The following is a 23050-nucleotide window of genomic DNA, read 5'->3' on the forward strand; positions in this document are numbered from 1 at the left end:
GGCAGTGGAAACCTAAGCGGACACCTAGTGCACCCCTCCATGCACATACAGGAAAGTGAAGCTGAGAATCGTGAAGAGAGCAAAGAAAATGGGCCCCCTTTGAGCTGCAGCCCCCCAAGACTGAAGGGATCCCCCCTCCCACTTTCAGTTTCGTTCTCTGTCCCCGAACGCCCTCCTCCCACTTCAGGTGAAGTCATAAAGGACTCTGCCCGGACACCGATGACGCTTCAACAAGGAGAATTCCCATTGGTGGTTCAGCTTGTTCTGGCTCTGCCCAGCTCATAAATGCAAGAAAAACCCTTCCTTCCCCCCGACACACATTCCTCCTCTGACACACACACACAAACGTGTTTATTCTGTGGGCACTTCCTGCTGTGAGAAGAGCTGCTGCACTAGATGACAAGGGAGGGAAGTCGGGGGTCACCCACAGACACCCCCCAAACGCTAAACCAGGGAGAGGCACCGCTTCGCTTCGTGGGGGGGCGGAGAAAAAGGAGATTCCCCACCCTTGAAACCCGCGTCTCCCTTGCTCGGAACGTCTGAACAAAGCGGCTCCTTCCGGTCTCCCGCCGCTCCAACCCTCCCCCCCTTTCCTTCCTTCTGGGGGTCAGAAGGACCTCCCCTTTTCCTCGCAAGGCAGCCTCGAACGGAGATCCCAGAGTAAAGTTTGGGCCGTTTCTCCGCTTCCCGCTCCTTTCCTCGGAGAATTTAGATGAGGTTGAACGAGATGACCTCTAGGGTCCCTCACAACTCTGTTAATCTGTAATCTTGCAACCATCTCAAGCCGTCTAAGAATCTATATACTTTTTTTTCAGATTGCTGGGGACAATAAGCTGACTTCGTAAATTGCTCAGAGAGTGTGGTAAAGCCCTGTGGAGTGGTATATAAGTCCAAGTGGAATTGCTACTGCTATATGCAGCAGTTTCTCCCGAGCGTGGATCCTTTTAGGAGAAATAAGATGACCATTCTGAGCAAAACACTTTCCACATTCCATGCATTTTATTTTATTTGAGTATATGTTTTGTTCATAAACATTTTGAATACAGTGTATTGTCAGGGCATGTCATTTACGAAAATGCAAAAGAAAAAACAAATAACATATATACCAGCAACAATAATGATAGTGTAACAAAATAATTTTAACTCACTTCTTGTATTTTAGCTTATTTATACTTTTTATGTTAATTATATCAAATATTTCTAATTGTCAAGCATCTTTGTATTTAATTAATTAATAACAATAATATTCCTTCACCTAATTTGAATGGGAAATAACATTTCATCTATGAGCAAAGGTCCTTCCAAATTTGATACATTTATATGGCTTCTTTCCTGTGGATCATCTTATGGGAAATAAGTTTATATCTATGAGCAAAGGACTATCCAGATTCTGTGCATTTAAATGGTTTCTCTCCTGTGTGGATCTTTTTGTGCCTTTTAAAATTACTGTCCTGAGCAAAGGTCTTTCTACACTCCAGGCATTTATATGGCTTCTACCCTGTGTGGATCATCTTATGGGAAGTAAGATAAGCTATTCGAGCAAAGGACTTTCCACATTCCATGCATTTAAATGGTTTCTCCCATGTGGATCTTGTTGTGGCTTCTAAGTCCACTGCTCCAAGGAAAGGTCTTTCCACACTCCATGCATTTATACGGTTTCTCCCCTGTGTGGAGCTTTTTATGGTCTCTTAGTCCACTGCCATGGGTAAATGTCTTTCCACACTCCAAGCATTTAAACGGCTTCTCCCCTGTGTGGATCATCTTATGGGAAGTAAGTTTATATCTATGAGCAAAGGTCTTTCCACACTCCATGCATTTAAATGGTTTCTCCCCTGTGTGGATCATCTTGTGGGAAGTAAGTTTATATCTATCAGCAAAGGTCTTTCCACACTCCATGCATTTATATGGTTTCTCCCCTGTGTGGATCATCTTATGGGAAGTAAGTTTATATCTATGAGCAAAGGACTTTCCACACTCCATGCATTTAAATGGTTTCTCTCCTGTGTGGATCTTTTTGTGGCTTTTAAGATTACTGTTCCGAGCAAAGGTCTTTCCACACTCCATGCATTTAAATGGCTTCTCCCCTGTGTGGATCATCTTATGGGAAATAAGATGACCGCTTTGAGCAAAGGTCTTTCCACACTCCATGCATTTATACGGCTTCTCCCCTGTGTGGATGATCTTATGGGAAGTAAGATGACTTCTTTGAGCAAAGGTCTTTCCACACTCCATGCATTTATATGGTTTCTCTCCTGAGTGGATCCTTTCATGGGAAATAAACTGATCTCTTCGAGCAAAGGTTTTTCCACACTCCATGCATTTAAATGGTTTCTCCCCTGTGTGGATCATCTTATGGGCAGTAAGTTTATGTCTATGAGCAAAGGACTTTCCACATTCCATGCATTTAAATAGCTTCTCTCCTGTGTGGAGCTTTTTGTGTCTTCTAAGTCCACTGCTATAAGTAAACGTCTTTCCACACTCCATGCATTTAAATGGTTTCTCCCCTGTGTGGATCATCTTATGGACAGTAAGTTTATGTCTATGAGCAAAGGACTTTCCACACTCCATGCATTTATACGGTTTCTCCCCTGTATGGATCATCTTATGGGAAGTAAGATGACATCTTTGAGCAAACGTCTTTCCACACTCCATGCATTTAAATGGTTTCTCCCCTGTGTGGATCATCTTATGGGCAGTAAGTTTATGTCTATGAGCAAAGGACTTTCCACACTCCATGCATTTAAATGGTTTCTCTCCTGAGTGGATCTTTTTGTGCCTTTTAAGATTCTTGTCGTGAGCAAAGGTCTTTCCACACGCCATGCATTTATACAGTTTCTCCCCTGTGTGGATCATCTTATGGGAAGAAAGTGTATGTCTATGAGCAAAGGACTTTCCACACTCCATGCATTTATACGGCTTCTCCCCTGTATGGATCATCTTATGGGAAGTAAGATGACATCTTCGAGCAAAGGTCTTTCCACACTCCATGCATTTAAATGGTTTCTCCCCTGTGTGGATCATCTTATGGACAGTAAGTTTATGTCTATGAACAAAGGACTTTCCACACTCCATGCATTTAAATGGTTTCTCTCCTGAGTGGATCTTTTTGTGTTTTTTAAGAATACTGTTCCGAGCAAAGGTCTTTCCACATTCCATGCATTTAAATGGTTTCTCCCCTGTGTGGATCTTGTTGTGGCTTCTAAGTCCACTACCATGAGTAAATGTCTTTCCACACTCCATGCATTTATACGGTTTCTCCCCTGTGTGGATCTTTTTGTGGCTTCTAAGATTACTGTTCCGAGCAAAGGTCTTTCCACACTCCATGCATTTATACGGCTTCTCCCCTGTATGGATCTTTTTGTGCTTTTTAAGATCATTGCCATGAGTAAATCTCTTTCCACACTCCATGCATTTATACGGTTTCTCCCCTGTGTGGATCTTTTTGTGGCTTCTAAGACTACTGCTCCAAGCAAAGGTCTTTCCACACTCCATGCATTTATACATCTTCTCCCCTGTGTGGATCCTTTCATGGAAAGTAAATTCCCTGCTTGTTCTAAAACATTTTCCACATTCCAAACATTTATAAGACTTCTCTTTTGTGTCAATCACTTTTTGAGATTTAAGGAAGTTATTTCCAAGAGAAAGAACAAATTTCCCATTGTAATTTTGTCCGTTGTTTCTTCTTATAGCATCTTCTCCTTTGTTTTGGGTTAAATAGTGTTCATTTAATTGTACTTCAGCTTTGATTAGCTTCACACTTTTTCCAGTATATTTTTTCCTTGTTTTCTCTTGTTGTGCAATAAAGTCTTGCATCGGAGCATCAGTGGAAGATGAGCTTTCCTGATTCCAATTCTTTGACTGGTTTCTCTCATGGCTTTCTAATTCCATTCGAATTCCTAACTTCTCAGTTCCATCTTTAGCACTGATCACTTGGAACAGTTCACAGTAATCTTGATTTTCCTGTCCATTATTACCTACAAGGAAATGAAAATGATACCAAGGTTAGAGAAAAAGATCAAAGTGTAGAAAGTCAAGTGAATTTCCTTCTGAATTTCTCCAAAATTCCATTACGTTGTATGTTTGCAAGCTTACAGTGGTGTGATATAGACATGATGATTTCTATATTCACGAGTCATGAAAGCTTTGAAAATATCTAAAAAACATCTCCTTTCTTATATTTATCTCTATACATGCAAATCTCACTCAGAGTCAGTTTTGAGTCAAGGAATAATCAGGGGAAACTTCCAAGGAGGAATTAGGAGAAAACATCAGTTTTATTAGGGTGGCTTAATTTCAGCAGAGACCTGTGAGAAATGAAACAATTTTGAAACAAGCTCCTTCCCCGATGTACCGTGGAGCAGCTGCTCCATGGCGTCTGTCTGGTGGGCAGGACCCCCACTCGGCCTATTCCTCAATCCCAGCGATGAGACTTTGGAGATAAATCCTTTGCTGGAACATCACATTGGCTTGTAAATGCTTTGTGCTGAAACTGGAAAGGTTGAGATGCTCCAAGAATGGCTATTTCATTGCCCCAAAGTCTCATCGGCTCGCAAGGGCTCTTTGGCCATATCTGGTACAGGCGTCGTTTCTCAGAGAATGGAGGCAAAAGTTACTTTAGTACGAGATCACATAAGATCAATAGTGCTGAGAAAGCAAGAACTGAGACTCCTTTTCAAGGACATTGAAGTTGTGATACCCCTCCTTACCAGCTTTACTGTATCTTTTTTAAAAAAATCTTTATTCTTGCAATAACTATTTGGGTTTTTGGCCTGGTTGGAGGGTTTTGGGTTTTTTTTTTTTTTTGAAGTCCAATCTTCACGTTTGCTTTTTATTTTAAAGGGAAAGCCTTAAAAGCCTTTTCTCCTTTTCTCTTTCTGGCATTTTTTGTTTTTTCATCCACCTTTTTGGTTCATTTTTATGCACTTTTTTCTATTTGAGACCTTTCAATTGGATTAAGGTGTTGAAGAACCTGAAGAATTTTTTCCCTTCTTTTGTTCTTTTTGAGTCTTTTTCTTTACTTAACTACTGATTGGATTAAGGTTTACAAGAACTTGAAGAAACTTTGTCTCCCCCCCCCTTTTTTATTACTATTGGGCTTTTATCTCTCTACCATTTTTACTTTTTACCTTGGATTATAATTGGCTACTTCACAATTGGATTAAGGTTTAGAAGAACCTGAAGATTTTGAATCATTTAAAATGAGTAGGAAATTTACAGCTTCCTCAACTTCTACTTCTGCCCTCCCCCACCATCTGGAAGACAACGTTCAATACAATGTTAAAACAAGTAAAAGAACAAGAAAAAGTGACTCTGCAGATGATTATGCAAGGAATCCAAGATATTAAAGCAAGATCAGAGACTATTGAAAAGAGAATAGAGAACATCGAACAAAGAACAGGGACAACCGATGAAAAAGTGAAGAACATCCAACAAATGATGTCGAAGTATGACGAGAGATTCCAAAAAATTGAAGAAGATAAACAAAGAGCTAGGAAGATTAGAGACATTGACAACAGATTAACTGTGGTTGAACAAGATAAAAGTGGTATGCTGAGATGGGAGATGGACAGATCAGAATTTTATCTTAGATTCCAAAACATGGAGGAAGAAAGATGACAAAATCTAGCTGAAATAATGATAGAAATATTGGCTGAAGCTTTGGAAATAACTGAAGAGAAGATGATGGATGGAATAGATGAGGTTTATCGAGTCTTTACAAGATATGTGATGAGAAATAGCTTACCAAGAGAAGTTCATATTAGATTTACAAAGAAAGCCATTAAAACGCAAATATTGCAAGTGGCAAGAGAGAAAACGTTGAAATACAAAGGCAAGGAGATTGTGCTCTTAAAACAAATACCCAGAAGAGTGAGAGAGATGAGAAGAGAATATCAATTCCTGACTAAAATGCTACTTAAAAAAGAGGTGAATTATAGATGGCTGATCCCAGAAGGGTTAATGTTCACATGGCAAGAACAGAGACACATAGAATTGACTCAATTGAGAAAGCGGAATTATTTTATACAGAATTTTTTGGAAGAAAAGAGGAAGAGACAGAAAAAAAGATCTCACTAATTGAATTTCAAGAGGACTGTCAAATGGGAACTGAAAAAGAAGAAGGCGCAGCAGGTGGAAAGGTCGAAGCCAAAGAACGTGAATCAAGATCTACGAGAGCTGCTAAACCCAACTATAAAACATAACCATGGAAGAGAAAAAATTGATTACAATTAATATAAATGGACTCAATTCAGCCGTTAAAAGAAGGAAAACTTTTCATAAATTAGAGAAATTAAAATTTGATATAATTTGTCTATAAGAAGTACATATTAAAAAACAATATGAACAATTGTTGGTACAGCCAAAATTAGGGAAAATATTTACTTCCTTGACCCAATGTAAGAAAAGAGGAGTGGTTTTATATATTAAAGAGACCACTACAGCAAAATTGATCTATACTGATGAAGATGGAAGAGTATTAATGGTGGAAATAAGGGACAATAATATGAAAACATTCCTGATTGCAATCTATGGTCCGAATGACAAACAAGAAGAATTTTACCAAAAATTACACATGAAAATAATTGAACTGGACTATGCCAATATAGTTATGATGGGAAATTTCAATGGAATTGTAGACAATAAACTGGACTAAACAGCAACAACAATAAAGCAAAACAGAAAGACTCTCCCAAAATCCTTTTTTAAAATGGTTGATGAATTAAATTTAAAAGATACATGGAGAGAAAGAAATGCTAAAACTAAACAATACACCTTCTATTCAAATAGACATTTATCATGGTCCAGAATAGATATGATATGGATGTCAACAGAACTAATATCTAATATTCAAGAAATAAATATTGAAACAAGTACTTGGGCAGACCACAATCCAATGACAATTAAATGGAAAGGACAAAAAAGGAGATCGAGATGGACGTTAAACAATACTATTTTAAAGGAAAAAGACTTTACACAGCAGATGGAGAAAGAATTGGCCTTTTTCTTTAGAGAAAATAAAAAAGAAGATACATCAATTCAGAATGTATGGCATTGAAGGCATTTGATAGAGGCTTGATAATAGATTATACAAGGAAAAGGAATACTAGGAAAAGACAAGCCACTAAGGCTCTAGAGGATGAGCATAAAAGACTTGAAAAAGAGCTACAGAAAATGTCACAGAAAAAGAACATTAAGCTAAAAATGGATATAATTGAATACAAAATGGGTCAAATAGAGAAAGAAGAATTAGCACAGAAAATTAGAGGTGCTAAACAGAACTACTTAGAAGATGCAAACAAACCAGGTAGATGGTTAGCATATAAATTGAGAAAGGAGAAAGAATCAAGGAAAATATTGCAGTTAATAGATGATCAAGGCCAAGTTTGCCATGGCAGTAAAGAGAAGAAGGAAATCATTCAAGATTTTTATGGGAAATTATATAAGCAAGAGAATATTGATGAGGAAAGAGTTAAGGAGTATTTACAGAATGCTAATTTACCTAAGATACCTGAAGAGACTGAAAAAATGTTAGAGAGCAATATAACTATGATGGAGTTAACTGAAGCACTTAAGAAGCAAAATAATGGAAAGGCACCAGGCCCAGGTGGACTCCGGGCAGAATTTTATAAAACATTACAAGAATTATTGAATCTTCCATTGCTAGAAGTTATGAATGAAGTTATGTTAAAGAAGAAGATACCCGAATCATGGTCAGAAGCCTATATCACACTTATTCCAAAAGAGGAGGCTGATCCATTGCAAATTAAGAACTATAGACCTATTTCTCTACTAAATGCAGATTACAAAATTTTTGCTTCAATATTGGCAGAAAGACTTAAAAAATATTTAAATAACTTTATTCATTCTGATCAAAATGGATTCCTGCCAAAGAGACAAATTAAATATAATATGAGAGTAATTTTGGATACCTTGGAATACTATGAGGCACATCCTGAAAAACAAATGGCTTTGATATTTCTAGATGCACAAAAGGCATTTGATAATGTGAATTGGCGATTCATGTTATTATTGTTGGAACAGAAGGGTTTTGCCAGAAAATTTATTCAAGCAATAGAAGCTATATACTACAAGCAAACGGCAAAGGTAATGATAGAGGGAGAACTGACAGACTCTATTAACATAAGAAAAGGAACAAGACAAGGGTGCCCACTATCACCTTTGCTGTTTGCATTAACTTTGGAAGTGTTAAACAGAAATATTAGAGATGAAAAGAGTATAAAAGGAATGAAAATTAAAAAGGAAGAATTTAAACTGCAAGCCTTTGCGGATGATTTGGTTTTTATCTTAGAAGACCCTTTAGAAACAGCACCAAAATTATTGGTAAAGATAGAGGGATATGGCAAGGTGGCTGGTTTGAAAATAAACAAAGATAAGACAAAGATTTTGACAAAGAATATGTTATCAAGACAAAAGGAAGCATTGGCAGATCTACTGAAAATTCAGGTCACAAATAAGATCAAGCATTTGGGGATACATTTGACAGCAAGATGTAATACATTAAAAGAGAATAATTATATTAAACTTAAACAGCAGATAGCGCTAGACTTGGCGAAATGGGAAAATTTACAACTGTCACTAATAGGGAGAATCTCAACAATCAAGATGAATATATTACCCAGAATTTTATATTTGTTTCAAACAATTCCAATTAGGCTTGGAAAAGACTGTTTTGAAGATTTAAATAAAATTGTCTTGAAATATATATGGCAAGGTAAGAAAGCAAGAATAAAGTTAAAACTTTTGCAAGATGCTAGAATTAGGGGAGGATTTGGTTTGCCTAATTGGGAGTTGTACTACCAAGCTACAAATTTGATGTGGGTCAAGGAATGGATAACATTAAGAAAAACTAGATTGTTGACATTAGAAGGACATGATTTGTTGTTGGGGTGGCATGCTTTTTTATGGTACAAGGGAACTAAAATACAGGGGTATTTTAGAAGACATCATATACGGGAATCTTTGTGGTCAAATTGGGAGATGATTAAAAGACAATGTTATTTGAAAATTCCAGTCTGGTTATCGACTATTGAAGCATTTTCCTATCCTATAATATACAAGAAGGAACAAACAGTTAGATATGGGGAAATACTGAATGAAAAGGGTGAACTTAAATCTATGCAAAAACTAGAGAAACAAGGTATAAAGATGAATTGGTTTTCATATGCGCAAATACATGCAAGGTATAAAGATTTTAAAACAGAAGATTTCTATGATAAATTGACTGATCTAGATAAGATTTTGACAGGTACTGATGAAAAGGTGATTAAAAAATTGTATGGATATTTATTAGAAACTAAATTAGAAGAACAAGAAGTTAAAGAAACAACACTTGCGGTTTGTCGGCTTCGGTGACAGCAGAGATTCGCTTTCTCTGCGATCCCTGCTGTGCTAGCCGCCTTGGTGCCTCCGATCCTGACGGATTTGGAGGCTAAGGCTGCCCTGTTGGAGCAGCTGAAGAAAGGGGGGATCCGGACAGGGGTTGAGGGGTATCGCAACCCCCCCCCAGCCGGCAATAACCCCCTTCTCTCAAGACGGTGGAGCGGCAGTCTTTATGGCCGCCATAAAGAAGCCGGCAACTGGATAAAGAATGTGCAGGAGGAAGAAGGAGTTTTAAAACAAAGGTTTTTCTTGGTCGAACTGGGACCTTAAGGACATATCTAACACCTGGGAAAGTATTGGCTTGGACGCTACAATGTTCCCGATTGATGTTTTCAGCTGCGAAGAAAAGTGACGAAAAGGGGAAGTTACTCTCCCTCCCTTATGGAATTAACAAATGGACAAGGGAAACCAGCCTTTTAATAGAAGGTAAAACCTAAACTCCTTTGTTATAAGTGGGAAGGAAGAGGCTTGGAAAAAAAAAATTTACTCTAAGACTTTGCTGGAGGAGATGCCGTGAAGATAAAGAGAATAGAAATTAATTCTAAAAAAGATTTAAAGCACAGACTGGACGTTTTTTCTTTCCCTAATTTGACTTCACCCCTAGAAGAAAAATTGTAAAAAGAAGTTTGTACTCTACCTGGACTGTTTGATGATTGCGGGATTTTGGGACTTTTGGGAACTGTTTTAAGTTTGGAAATAACTGATTGGCTTAATAATAAGAAGAGGATACAGAAAAAGAAGAAGAAACAGTTCAAAATGGCTCTATCTCTTGATGAACTAAAAAAACAATATTTAAAAATAAGGAAAGAAGGCAAAGATGTTATGGGAGAAGCCCTTTGTTTCCTAGATATGGCGCTTGTCATGTGTCAGCAAATTAAACAACAGCTGGAAGAAGCCGAGGAAGAAGCCATTTTTAATGAACTAAATGGTGTGACTAAGAAAGAAATGAGAAAGAGAGGAGCGAAAAGGAAGGACTTAAGAAATAAAAAAATATTTATGAAAGAGAAAAAGAAGATGCAAAAACAACAGACTGCTAGAAAGCAAAAGGAAAGAGGAATGCAACAGAAAGGGGAAACCAAGAAGGCAGAGGTTTGGAGAGGAGGGGGTAAAAAGTTTAGGCGGGCTAAGAAGGAAAGGGAAAAGGGGGAAAAAAGTTACAAAGGTGTAAAACAAGATGGAGAAATTTTTTTTTAGGGATAATGGGTAATGTATGGTTTTTTTTTAAAAAAAAAGGATTCTGCAAAGTACACATGAGTATTGTAATAGTGGTATTTGTATTATAAGTAGATAATCAGAACTTTTTAAGATCTAATAAAAGACTAAAATATTAAGGTATAACTTTAAAATGTTTAATAATGAATGATATTAAGTTTTAATAAAATACTAAAGGGAATGTTTAAAATATTAGTTTAAATATAGAGTTTAATGGATTAATGTGTTGACTGTTATGGATTTATTATTGTAGTATTGGTTTTTGAAATAGTAGAATGTACTAAGCAGAATCTGATTGGGATTTAGGTGTTATTTTAAATTTTAATTTAGGGGAATGATAGAAAGGCATCATACTCCGATTAGTGATTCCAGGGGAAACTATTCTTTTTTAAATTGGAAATGAGACAGATGTAAATAGAGAAATGGACAAAAGATATAAAAATATTTTTCTTTAAAGCAAGATTAAATATATAAAACAGAATTAAGATGAGGCAAAAGTGGAGAGTTATATAATAGATATAGAATGGTAAATAAGATAGGTAATGGTATATAAGAGCATGAATTCAATTGAAGTCCATACAAAAAGAGGTATTCTGGGGCCAAGTTACTTTCTAAAAGAAAGTTTTATGTTTTTATATTTATGTCTTGTGTGTGTGTGTTCAATTAAGAATTAAATAATAAAATCTCGGAGGAAGACTAGATGAGAATAATAATAAACAAGCCAGAGGAAAATATAAATGTGATGATTGAATAGCAGATAAATTAGAAAGGAAATATGATTGAATAATGATTAAAGAGAAACAATGTGGAATTTGGTAAAGGGAATTTACGTGTTTATATGGAAATGGGATAAATTATAAGTATGTGATATAAAACAATATGTTACCTGCCTTGTAAAGATTTACAGTGGAAAGAGGTTTTATGTTTTTAACGTTTAATGATGTTTTGTTTTGTTTGTTTGTAAAATCAATAAAACTTGTTTATTTAAAAAAAGAAGTTAAAGAAACTATGATTGCTTGGGGGAAGAACTTTGGATATGGGATTGATTTAGAGAAATGGCAAAAATTGTGGTCTCAAAATTATAAAATGACAATGTCAACAGCTTATAAAGAAAATTTGTATAAGTTGTTTTACAGGTGGCATTTCCCCCGACAAGAATAGCAAGAATGTTCAAGAATAAATCCGAAAAATGTTGGAAATGTCATCAGACACCTGGCTCATATTACCATATGTGGTGGACTTGTGCGGACGCTAGAAAATACTGGACTAAAATCCACATGTGGTTGGAAAATAATGACAAAAAAACATATAGATCTGAAACCAGAGATATTTTTATTGGGAATTCTACCTGATACATATAGCAAAGATTTGAAATACTTGATTGTAAATGTATTAACAGAGGCTAGGATTGTATTTGCTAAAAACTGGAAAAATGACAGAATACCATCGCAGGAGGAAATCATTAAGAAAATATTGGAATGTGCTAAAATGAGTAGACTGACATTTGAAATTAGAGAACAAGAGGATAAACAATTTCATAAAATTTGGGACCTTTTCTATCAATGGTTAGATAATAAAATACAGTAATGAAATATGTAGATTTTTAGAAAATAATAAATATATAAAGATGTACTTCTTTTTTATTATATCTACAAAATGCTTTTAGGATAGATTTGGGAGGATAATGTGAATTGTTATAAAATAAACTAAGTAAACTATGGTTATCTCGTAAAATATGAATGAATAAAACTATAGTCAAATGATTGATTAATGATACTAGGGTATTCAATTTTTGATTGATGATATGAGCTATTATGCAATGTAACTGTAACTGAAGATTACAAAATGGATGCACAAAATAATTTGTAAACCAACCGGCAGACTGCTTATATACTTATGGAAGAAAGTTTAATGTTTTTATGTTTTGTTTGTTTATGTTTCTTTTTAAAAACCAATACAACTTACCAAAAGAAAAAAGATCAATAGTGCAAGATCTCAGGCTACTAATCTGGTGTGATCTCGCACGGCAGTACTTTAGGCCTGTGTTCTTTTAAGAACTGAGGACTTCATGAGATCCAGGTAAAAAGTCTTTGAAAACAAAGAGGGGACTGGGTCTCAAATACTGGAGGAGGGCTGGTCATAACTTGGACAATCGCTAAGTGAACTGTCATAACTTGGGGATTACTTGTATCCTAGGATGCTCTGAGTCACACTGCATGAGGCCTTTGTTTTTGAATTGGATTGGGAGAATGTTCTTCCATGGGCTGACCGTGAAAGTTCTGTTCTCACACAATTTAGGGAAGTTCCATAAGACAAATGACAACACACTCCTTTCACACGACCTCCAGAGGACACATAAAAGCACACCTCGTTCTTTTCAGCCTCCACAGAGAAGTTCAAATAGAAATGGAAAAATACAGATAAGAAATGGCAGAGAAAGAATCCAAGCAAAGAGACATTGACTCTTTCCTTCCATGGAGCACAATAAAGCCAGATCCTTTCCTTCTCCCTCCCAGGAGACAATATCTGATTATTGGTTTTTTAATAAAAAACTAACTATAATCTCTCTTCTTGAACTCTTTGGTTAGGGACTAGAAAACTCTTACCCAGAGAGACCACGTTCCTATGGTTTTCAAGCATGACTTCTGAATGCAGCGCTTTCTGGTCAGGATCCAGCTGAGACCATTCCTCCTCAGAGAAATACACAGCCACCTCCTCGAAGGACACAAGACCCTCCTGGACATGGAAAAAAGAACACAACAGGAGGATTCGCAAGATCTGTTCATCTTCATCATTGATTTAGACAAGAGGATAGAAGGGGAACTCATCAAATTTGCAGACAAGACCAAGTTGACAGGAATACCAACACTGTCTAGAAGATAACCTCGAGATACAGAAGGATCGACAGATTGGGCCTGAGAAATATAAGGTTCTATATTTAGGAAAGAAAAAAACAAATGCACTTGCATAGGATAGGTGATACCTGGCTACACAATAGTCAGTGCAACATGGATCTTGGAGTCCTAGTGGACAACCACTGAAACATGAGTCAGCAATGTTTCAGTTGCCCCCCCAAAACCCAACACAATCATAGGCTGCATTAAGAGGGATAGAATCAAGATGACATGAAGTGTCAGCCTTCAAGATTTTCTCCCTTTACTTTGCATCTTTCAGCTGTCATAAGTAATGAGGAGGAGGAGGGGGGATTTGGTTTTGGGAAGTGAGCTGGAGGTGTTACAAAACAGAACTGTATTAGCTGGGGGGATAGATTCTTGCTTAGGCTTCCATCTTATGCTATGCGCAGCTGCAACTCTTTATCAAAATATGTCAAGGTCAACAGAGGCCTCATCACCACCTGGAGATGACCACATGATGATATAAACAACTTTTAATTGGATGGGAACGTTGCCATTACTTTGTATATGTGATTTACGCGCCCATTTTCTCAGATTCAGAATTCTTTTGTTGCTACCGCTTGATTTTCAGTAAAGATATATTTTATCTGATTAATGGAGTCTAAGTATTTCTTTCTTGGATTTTGAATGGAGCACCAGCTGACATGAAGTGTTAGTACAGTGTTTCTCACAAAATAAGGCCGGGCCTTTTTTTTTTTTTTTTGACCCCCCCAAAAGCAGCTAGGCCATCTTTTCGGGGGTGACTTAATACCCCCCTTGCCTCCTTGGGTGGGCGAGCGGCGACAGCTTGGACGATGACCTCGGCGTAGGTGGGCACTTTGTATCGGGAGACCTTCCGCCATCATTGCTTTCCCTTCTCCCTTGCTGCCGCAGCATTAGAGCAACGCCGCGGTGTTTGGGGCAGCCACGTATGGCCAGTCAGGGCACCTCCCTGCACCCAGAGCCCTGCGGAGACACTTGGCTTCAGGCGCTCCTGTCGCCACCTTCCCTTTGCCTTCGAAGGTAAAGCCAATTATTTTAAAAACAACACCCTACTACAACAAAGCCTCCCCCTGCCCGAGAGGGCAGCCCAACCCCATGTGGAGAGGCGAATCTCCTGGGGCTGCAGTGCAGGATTGGCCCACCTCGGGAGAAGTGCCCAGCCACCATACCTGCCTGGCGCCGGGCAGAGCGCGAAGAGCTTCACCTGGGGCGCCCAGCGCAGCTGACAGGCGGGCCCTCCTTCCCGGCAGCAGAGCTCTCACCAAGGCAGCAAGTGCCTTCCCGCTGGACTGTCCGCTCATCCTGCCAGGGCCACGCCAGAGCCATGCGGGCTGGGCAGAGCCAGGAAAGTGAGCCGCGGGTGCACGCCCGCCTGCCAAGAAAAAGAGCCGGGCCGACCTGAGCTTGGCTTCCTTCCCAAGTCCCTCCAGCGCAAACCCGAAGGTGCCACCGGGAGAGGCTGCCCGAGGCAGTGATAGCACCCACCCGTCCGTGGACAGGGAGGCGAGGTGATGGCAGCGCTGCTTCCCTGGCCGGTGAAGAGAGCCCCAACCCCCGTCCTTTCCACTCCTCGCCCAACCCGCCCCCGTCCTCACGCATCTCCAAATGCGCCGGCAGCTCCAAACACTGCAGTGGAACGGGCATCAGGCAGAGGCGCTCACTCGACGGACCTCAGCTCAGAGGACGCGGCACAGGCCGTCGCCTTGCCTCCCTGTCCACGGATGGGTGGGCGCTATCACTACCTCGGGAAGGCGGTGAACAGGAGCGCCTGAAGCCAAGTGTCTCCGCAGGGCTCCGGTTGCAGGGAGGAGCCCTGGCTGGCTGCGCATGGGTGCGCCAAACACCACGGCGTTGCTCTAAACGCTGAGGCAACAAGGAAGAAGGGAAAGCAACGGTGGCGGAAGGTCTCCCGATATGAAGTGCCCCACCAACGCAGGCAGCACCATATCCGGACAGGCAACAAAAGTACTTCCTAATGGCAAGCTCTCCCACTGTCATTCCCCCCCCCCCATTTCGCATGTTTAATATGGGCCTTAATTTGGGGGGAGGGGCTTAATTTGATTTTATGCCAATAAAACATGGTGGGGCTTCCTATTGGTGGAGGCCAAATTGTTGGAGAAACACGGTACCACTTGATAATGCCTTGGTAAGGCCACACTTGGAATATTACATCCTGTTTTGGTTGTCAGGTGTAAAAGAGATCTTGAGACTCTAGAAAGAGTGCAGAGAAGAGCAAGAAAAATTATTAGTTGAACCAGAGGCTAAAACACATAAAGAACGGTTGCTGGAATTCGGTATGTCTAGTTTCATGCAAAGAAGGACTAGGGGAGACATGATAGCAGAGTTCCAAGAAGCAATGGATGGAAACTATTCAAGGAGAGAACCAACCTGCAACTAAAGAAATATTTCCAGACAGTGAGAACAATTAATCAGTGGAATGACTTCCCTCCAGGAATTGTGGGTGCTCCAACACTGGAGGTGTTTATGAAGAAACTGGACAGCCATTTATCTGAAATGTTATAGAGCTTCCTGTCTGAGCAGGCGGTTGACTAAGACTTCTAAGATCCCTACCAACTCTGTTATTCTATTCCATTGTTCCCAAAGCAAAGATGTGCACTAAATTAAATGGCTGTGGGTCACACAAGTCCTAGTTTTAGGTGAGAAAATAGGGAAATCTGAAAATTGCTTTCACTGAAGAAATATTTGAGGAAGTTTTATCAAATTGATTGATTCTGCAAAACCTTCAGTGCTTTTCAGTAAAATAATTTTGATACCATCGACCAAGGGATTCTCCTGGGGTGGCTTCAGGGGATGGGAATGGGAGGCTTTGTGCTATCCTGGTTCACTTCCTTCCTCTGTGGCTGCTCTCAGTCACTGTTGATAGGAGGGGAGAGATCCAGCCCTCACCCACTACTTTATGGGGTTCCGCAGGGTTTGGTATTCTCTCTGCTCCTGTTCAACATTTATATGAAGCCGCTGGATGAGATCATCCGTCACCATGGACTGAGGTATCACCAATATGCTGATGATACTCAGCAGTATTTCTCGGGCCGTGGTAAGTTAAGGGATGCCATGTCCTCCCTTTTGCAGTGCCTGGAGGCTGTTAGGGGCTGGATGGGGAGCAACTGGTTGAAACTAAACACTTGCAAGACCAAGTGACTCTGGGTTTGGGGTTCGTTGGCTCAGGTAGAATTGTCACCTTTAGTCTTGGATGGGGTGACACTACCCTAAACAGACCCTGTATGTAATCTAGGGGTTTTCTTGGACTCACAACTCCTGCTCAAAGAGCAGGTGGTGGAAGTGGTCAGGAGGGCCCCTGCACAACTTCAGGTTGCGTGCCAGTTACGTCCTTTCCTGGACCAACGGTCTTTCCTCAGAGTCACTCATGCCCTAGTCACTTCCTGTCTTGACGATTGCAATGCGCTCCACATGGGGCTGCCCTTGAAGAGCATCTGGAGGTACCAGTTTGTGCAAAATGCAGCAGCCCGTATGCTTTTGTGCAGACCCTGGTTTTTAAGGTTTTTAAAAATGGTAATGTGGCAATCTATTTATTTATTTTTCATCAGCGTTGCACAATTGCGAGTCAAAGAATTACAAAAAAAAAAAAAAAAAAAAAATGGGTCTCTAGCAGTTCCTGCCACTGTTTATTCCTATTTTTTAAAAACTGCTTCTAGCAAACTACAAGACGGAGGAGAACCTAGCAGAAGAAGATAACCAGAGAAAGCTATGCTGGCCGACAGCAACTTGAACATGCTATTCTGCTTTCCATGTAGTGGAAGAACACAAAAATAATCCAGGCCAAGCAAGGGGGGAAAACAGAAGAACAGAGCACTCTGCACACCTGCTTCATTTCCTAAAGGGAGAATAGAAATTTAATATCTTTTCCCTTTCTTACTTGATTTGGAGGTTCAACTGCTGTTTGCTCTCCGTCATAAAAACCAGAAGGTTTCATTCTTTGTTTCCCTGTAAGGAATAATGCATAATTAACAAAATAAAAGGAGGTATTCTAAAGGGGAGAAGAGAGAGGGAAGACAAATGGGTAATCAGAGGATTTTCAATTACCTCCTGAAGTGTCCTGACTTGGATCTTCCCAAGGGATCTTCCTGAAAAATAGCGCCTGAGGGGCATTTGGTGGGTTCTTTTTTCCCTCAGGATCTTTGATCTCCACAGAGTAGCACTTCATATAGGAGGAAGGAAAAAAGAAGCAAAATTAACATGACATAAAGTGGATTCTTATATTCGGAACACAACCTCAAAGTCCCCAATATCCATCAATGTGGCTGAGTGAGAAAACAATGGAATAATATTCTACAACAACTAGAGAATTGCCACATATTATGAATGTGGGAGAAGTTTGGAAAGGAGGAGTGAAGCATTCAAGTTACTCTCTATATTTATTCCCTTCCAAGCTCCCTGAAGTCTCCCACCTGCCTCTGGAGCTGCTCTTTCTGCTCCTCCGCCTGGCTCAGGAGGAAGCCTTCCGCCAGGGCCACTGCCTGGGAGCTGCTCTCTGCTCCACACTCCTGCACCCAACCCTCCATCTCTGGGGACAGGAGAGCCAGGAACCGCTCCAGAACCACCAGGTCCAGCATCTGGGCTTTGCTGTGCTTTCCTGGCCTCAGCCATCGCCTGCACAAGTCATGGAGTCGGCTGCAAAGTCCTCGGGGACCCTCAGCCTCCCGGTATCGGATGGAGGTCCAGGGTGGAACTTCTGAAGGCAGGATGATTCCCTCCTGCAGGACCTTCTGCCCGGTTGTGGTCCAGCTCTCCCCACAGCTGCCAGGCTGAAGAGTCATGAGGCCTTTTCCGCTCCCCTCCTTGGCCAAAGTGGGTGTGTCCATCCTTCCTCTCTCCGGCAGAGCAACTCCAAAGGGCTCCAGGGATTCTGGGGGGGATCTCCGGGGGCCTCTTCCTTCACGGGACCATTTCTGGGACCGCAGGACGGATCCTTGCTGGTCCTTCCTTCCTTCCTTCCCCCTCCGAGGAAATTCTGGATTGCAAAGGCTGCCGAGGGCTTTGAGGTTCCAGATCTGGGAGTGAGAGAAAAACCAATGCCCAGGATTAGACAGGGGGATTCAGCCCCTGGACCCCGTTACCCAACCTGCCCGCAGCCCCAAGCGGCATGTCCCAGCACAGGGCCCAGACCCCCCCAAGCAGGGCTGGGAAGGAGGCAGCTGGAGAGGGCCCCATGCTTCTCTCCCCCTTCAGAGACAGGATAGTGCCCTCGGGGAGCCCGGTGCGAAACCTGCCTCCTCCTCACCCGGCTTCTCTCCTCTCCAGCTGGGCCTCTGCCAGGCTCCCCCTCCCCTGGGCAGAAGGCGGCTGGGGAGCCCCCTCCCTCACCCATGGCTCGTCTGGATGTCCCCTCACCAGACTCTCCCGCATCCTCACCGCCTCCCTTTGGGTCTCCAGGTGTTCAGGAGAGCGAGTGCGGTGTCCTAGAGAATGAAGGCTCAGTGGTGTCACTTCCTTTCCCACCTCCTCTGAGAAGACAGCCTTGACATTCGGCCTCCAGTGGCCCAATGGGGAAGCGCCTGGAGTTCCCTTCCCTTGGCAGAGGGCGCCCCCCCTGGTGAACTTGGGGCAAAGGGCCAGAGGGTAAAATGGGCGGGAAAAGGGAGCGCATGGGAGGGAGAAGGGAAGGGGAGGGGATGATAGCTTGGAAGTAGGAGGAAAGGCCCCTCTCTATGGCTCCCTGTCAAGGAATTAGGAGGCGGCTCTTTCTCTGCCTTCCTCTCCTTTCTGTCCGGGAACTGTTGGTGGAGACAGAGGGAAAAAGCCTCTCGGGTGGATCTGAACTCACCTCCCTCAGGAACCGCCTCCCTGAGGGCTGCGCAGAGAGTGGAGGCCTTGCAAGGCTCCGGAGTCCCCTCAGAAATGGCCGGGCTGTGGGAAGACAAGGACCGGGAGCCTCGGTTGGACGCCCAGCTCATGTCCCTCCTTCCACCGCCTCCCTCCCGCTCCCTCCGCACAGCCGCCCTGCTTGGGCTCTCCCTCCCTCGGCCTCCCAGAGGAAGGGCAGGGACCCCGGCCTTTGAAGAGGAGCCCCCGGAGAGGCTCCATGGGGGAAGGAGGGAGGGAGGCCAGGAGGCTCCAGCGCGGAGGAGGGGAAGGGGGCGAGGAAGCCGAGGGAGGAGGAGGAGGAGATTCTGGGCCTTTTGCCTCAGGGAGACTCGCAGGGCTGTGACTCCCAGGACGGAGCCACCACTTCTCTGTGCCCACCGCCCGAGGTAGGAGGAGCCCTTGGGCCGCCATGGAGAAACGGGGAGTCCGACTGCCTCCCTGGATGTCCCTCCAGGCTGGATCCCCTCGGAGGTTTCGCCGGATGGTCTCTTTTTCCCTCCCAGGGGGACCGACTGGGGCCCCTTTCTCGAAACCGCTGGGAGGCGGAGAGGACTATATATGTGTGTGTGTGTGTATATATAATATATATTTAAATATATTATATAAGAAGATTTTAATAAAGTTTTCAATTTTAACTTCTAAGCTGCCCAGAGCCCCCTTGTAGGGGAGACATCATAGAACAGAACGACGGAAAGGACCATGGAGGTCATCTAGTCCAACCTCCTCCTAAGACAGGAATCTCTTCAGACCATTTCAGCCAAGATGGGCTCCATGAAAAATGTAACATACATAAAGACAAGTATCTTATGCGTCCATCACTCTCTCTTCTTTTGGGAGGTGAGATGGGGAAGGGGAACAATGGGGACATCCAAACAGATCCTTCTGGGGTCTCCCATCCCCTCCCGTCCCTCAACCCCCATTTTCTCTGGTTACCCTCAACTTTTCCCCTCTCCCTAATCTTCGGCCCTTCTAGGATTTGGGGCTCCCTATTCTCCCCCCCAAAACAGCTCCCCAAAGACCACCTCAAAGGGAGGGTCTCCAGCCCTTCACAATAGGGGTAGATCTGGGGGGGGCAATTGAAGGGGGAAACTCAGAAGTCCCCCCATTCATCAGTTCCCCTGCCCCGGTGGCTCCCCCTCCCAGGTCCTGATCGGAGATTATGGGGAGGGGGAGTCCTCTCTCCTCCCAAAAATCAGAAGGGACCGAGGCTAAAATCCTGCCTGACTGTCAAGGCCTGGGTGGGGGGAGGTAGTTTGTGAAGCTGTAAAAATTCTATTTTTCTTCTACTTTTGGTGGCGTTTGTGGCTTCAGGAGTGAACCTGCCTCAGTTTCCCTCTTTCGCTTTCCACCTCCTTCCTCTTTCCAGGCAACCAGCTTTGGGGGCTCTGGATCTGGGTCTAAGGCGGAAGGTCCCACCTCAGTCACCGGTGTGAGGAGTGATGGGGGTCCGACTGCCTCTTATCTCATTCGGCCACCTTCCCATGACTCCCCCTCCCCTCCACGGTCACAGGGAAAGCAGCGGTCTGTCTTCCTCCCCCTGGGCGAAATGAGGTGAGGGAAGGAGCAGAGACCACACAGGGATCGAGGCTTCTGAGGCTCCTGTCCCTCTGGCCCTTGACCCCATTCCCGGGTCTCTCAGCCCTTTTTCCCCCAGGAGCCTTGACGGCCCCTCCCAGCTCCCCCCTCCTTACCAAAGGTCTGGATTGTGGGGAGGGGGAGAATGTTTTCCTGGAACGTCCAGAAAGAGCAGGAGGACCAATGAGAATCCTCCCTTCTGAAGCGTTATCGTTCTCCGGGAGGAGTCTCCACCCGATGGAGGAGATCGTTCCAAGCACAGAGAGAAGCAGAGAAAGGGGAGGGGGATATTTCCCATGCAAGCCCTGGAGGGGAGTGTGGGCTTCCTTTTGCCCTCCCTCACACAATCCGTTGTGGAATGGGCTGCAGTGGATGAGAAGGGGAGGCGCAGCCTCACAGCCAACACACACAAACACACCCGGTGCGAGTGCCCCTCCCCAATCACGTGGGGACCACACTGCCCTCCCAGCCCACCTCCCCCAGAATCTTCTGCCATTGGCTCCCTTCCTGGCAAAGGGGCTGACCTAGGGCTGGTTTCATCCCCAGCGCTGTGGGGTTTTCTGATCCACCGCAATTGGAAGGTCGGTTCAAGAAGGGCTGTTGTTGATCTAATGGCGGGAAAGGAAGAGGGAGGCCTATCTCCAAAACTCCAGAAGGCAAGGAAACTGACCAAAGAAAGATTCCCTTCCTGACCGGGAGAGTTTGGGGACCTGAACGGACCTCAAGTCCACCCCTCCATGCACACAGAGGAAAGTCTAGCTGAGAATCGTGAACAGAGGAAAGAAAGGGGAGGGTCCCCTCAGGCCTGCCCTTAACCCCCCTTGAGCTGCAGCTCCCCCCAAGACTGAAAGGGTCCCCCTCCCATTTTCGCTCCCTGCGCCGAACTCTCCCTCCTCCTTCAGCTGAAGTCACAAAGGACTCTGCCCGGAGACCGCTGACGCTCAAGCAGGGAGAATTCCCCATTGGTGCTGCCGCTCGTTCTGGCCCCTTCCATCTCCAAAGTCAAACAAAAACGCTACCCCCCCACCCCAGACGTTTTCCCTCTGACATACGCAAATACCTGTTCATTAAATGTGAAGATTGTGCCGTGGGAAGAGCTGCCGCGCTGGATGATAAGGGGGGAAGGGGCAGCCCCGCAGCCGGTGAGGAGAAGTTGGGGGTCACCCACAGACACACCCTCAAATCCAAAGGGAAGCCCCGGAAACCCCTCAGCTAAATCAGGGAAAGGCGCCGCTTTGCTTCGGAGAAGAAAAAGGCGATTCGCTTCCTTGAAAGGCGCGTCAGGAACACCCTGAGGTAAATCTCCAGCAGCCCAGAGAAGAAAAAGGCGCGGAAAAAGGGAAACACCCCCTTTCCACCCGCAGCAACCAATCAGAGTGCAGATCCCCTCCGGCGGGAGCCCGCCCCTCACTCGGCCACAATGGGGTGTCTCCAGCCATTAAATGGGATGTTTTCACATTTAAAATGCTCAAAAGAAAAAGACCCCAAATGACTTCGCTTTTGTCCATTAGATTGAATTGTTAGGCTGGCATGGTTTTTTTTTTTTTAATCTTGCACTGGGCTAAAAAGAAGTCAACATCATTTTCCCCCTTTTGTACCTCAGAATTTCTTTTCCCCTCTTTCTCCTTCCCTTAATTTCCTATTTCTATTGTGTTTTGCATAATAAAGAAATAAGGTCTTGAGACTCTAGAAAGAGTGCAGAGAAGAGCAACTAAGATGGAAGCTAAAAGATATTTTAAAAAACGGTTGCTGGAATTGGGTGTTTCTGGTCTGAGGAAAAGAAGGAAGAGGGGAGACATGGGTGTATCTTCCAATATCTCAGGCATTTCTGCAAGGAAAATTTATCTCCTCTAAATAAAGATAGAAGCGGACCTAATGAAAGAGGCGGAGGTGGAGTTGCACTTTCTAGATAAGAAATAACCAAAACCTCTAAAACGCTTCAGAAGAAAGACGAAAACCTCCTTCAAGACATTTGGGTTCACATAAAAGGGGAAAAACAAGCAGAGACGTTGAAGCCTTTGTCTGACAGGGAGCCATGGAGAGGGCCTTTCCCCCTACTCCCAAGCCCACCATCCCTTCCCCCTCCCACGCGCTCCTCTTTCTCGTCCTTTCTACCATCCTGG

The 23050-nt window shown here is 43.2% G+C and overlaps 1 protein-coding gene across 3 annotated transcripts; it reads right to left on the reverse strand.

Annotated features, from left to right (window-relative positions):
• Positions 1-987: 987 nt before the first annotated feature.
• LOC113453273 (uncharacterized) lies at positions 988-17489 on the reverse strand. 3 transcript variants are annotated; one of them, XM_087919214.1, is made up of 5 exons: positions 17404-17489; positions 13218-13347; positions 2216-3974; positions 1628-2047; positions 988-1461 (listed from the first exon to the last, which is right to left on the reverse strand). In XM_087919214.1, the coding sequence occupies exons 1-5, from the start codon at positions 17458-17460 to the stop codon at positions 1380-1382; spliced, it is 2448 nt and encodes an 815-aa protein (XP_087775340.1). In that variant the 5' UTR covers positions 17461-17489; the 3' UTR covers positions 988-1379. The 3 variants fall into 3 exon arrangements, with proteins under 3 accessions (XP_087775340.1, XP_087775338.1, XP_087775339.1); XM_087919212.1 differs by having other exon boundaries at positions 1628-3974; XM_087919213.1 differs by having other exon boundaries at positions 988-3974.
• Between the last annotated feature and the right edge of the window lie 5561 nt (positions 17490-23050).

The sequence above is a fragment of the Pseudonaja textilis genome, unplaced genomic scaffold (assembly GCF_049901715.1).
Source record: "Pseudonaja textilis isolate UNSWEBS1 unplaced genomic scaffold, rPseTex1.2 PTEXSCF56, whole genome shotgun sequence".
Classification (NCBI taxonomy): domain Eukaryota; kingdom Metazoa; phylum Chordata; class Lepidosauria; order Squamata; family Elapidae; genus Pseudonaja; species Pseudonaja textilis.

Excerpts from the sequence above, each read along its gene's own strand:
- LOC113453273 (XM_087919212.1), bottom strand. The coding sequence starts at position 17,460 with ATGAAACCTTCTGGTTTTTATGACGGAGAGCAAACAGCAGTTGAACCT. Across the intron at positions 3,975-13,217 it reads TAGGAACGTGGTCTCTCTGG|GTAATAATGGACAGGAAAAT; the intron begins GTAAGAGTTTTC and ends ATTTCCTTGTAG. Across the intron at positions 1,462-1,627 it reads TGCATGGAGTGTGGAAAGAC|CTTTGCTCAGGACAGTAATT; the intron begins CTTTCCTTGGAG and ends GTGTAGAAAGAC.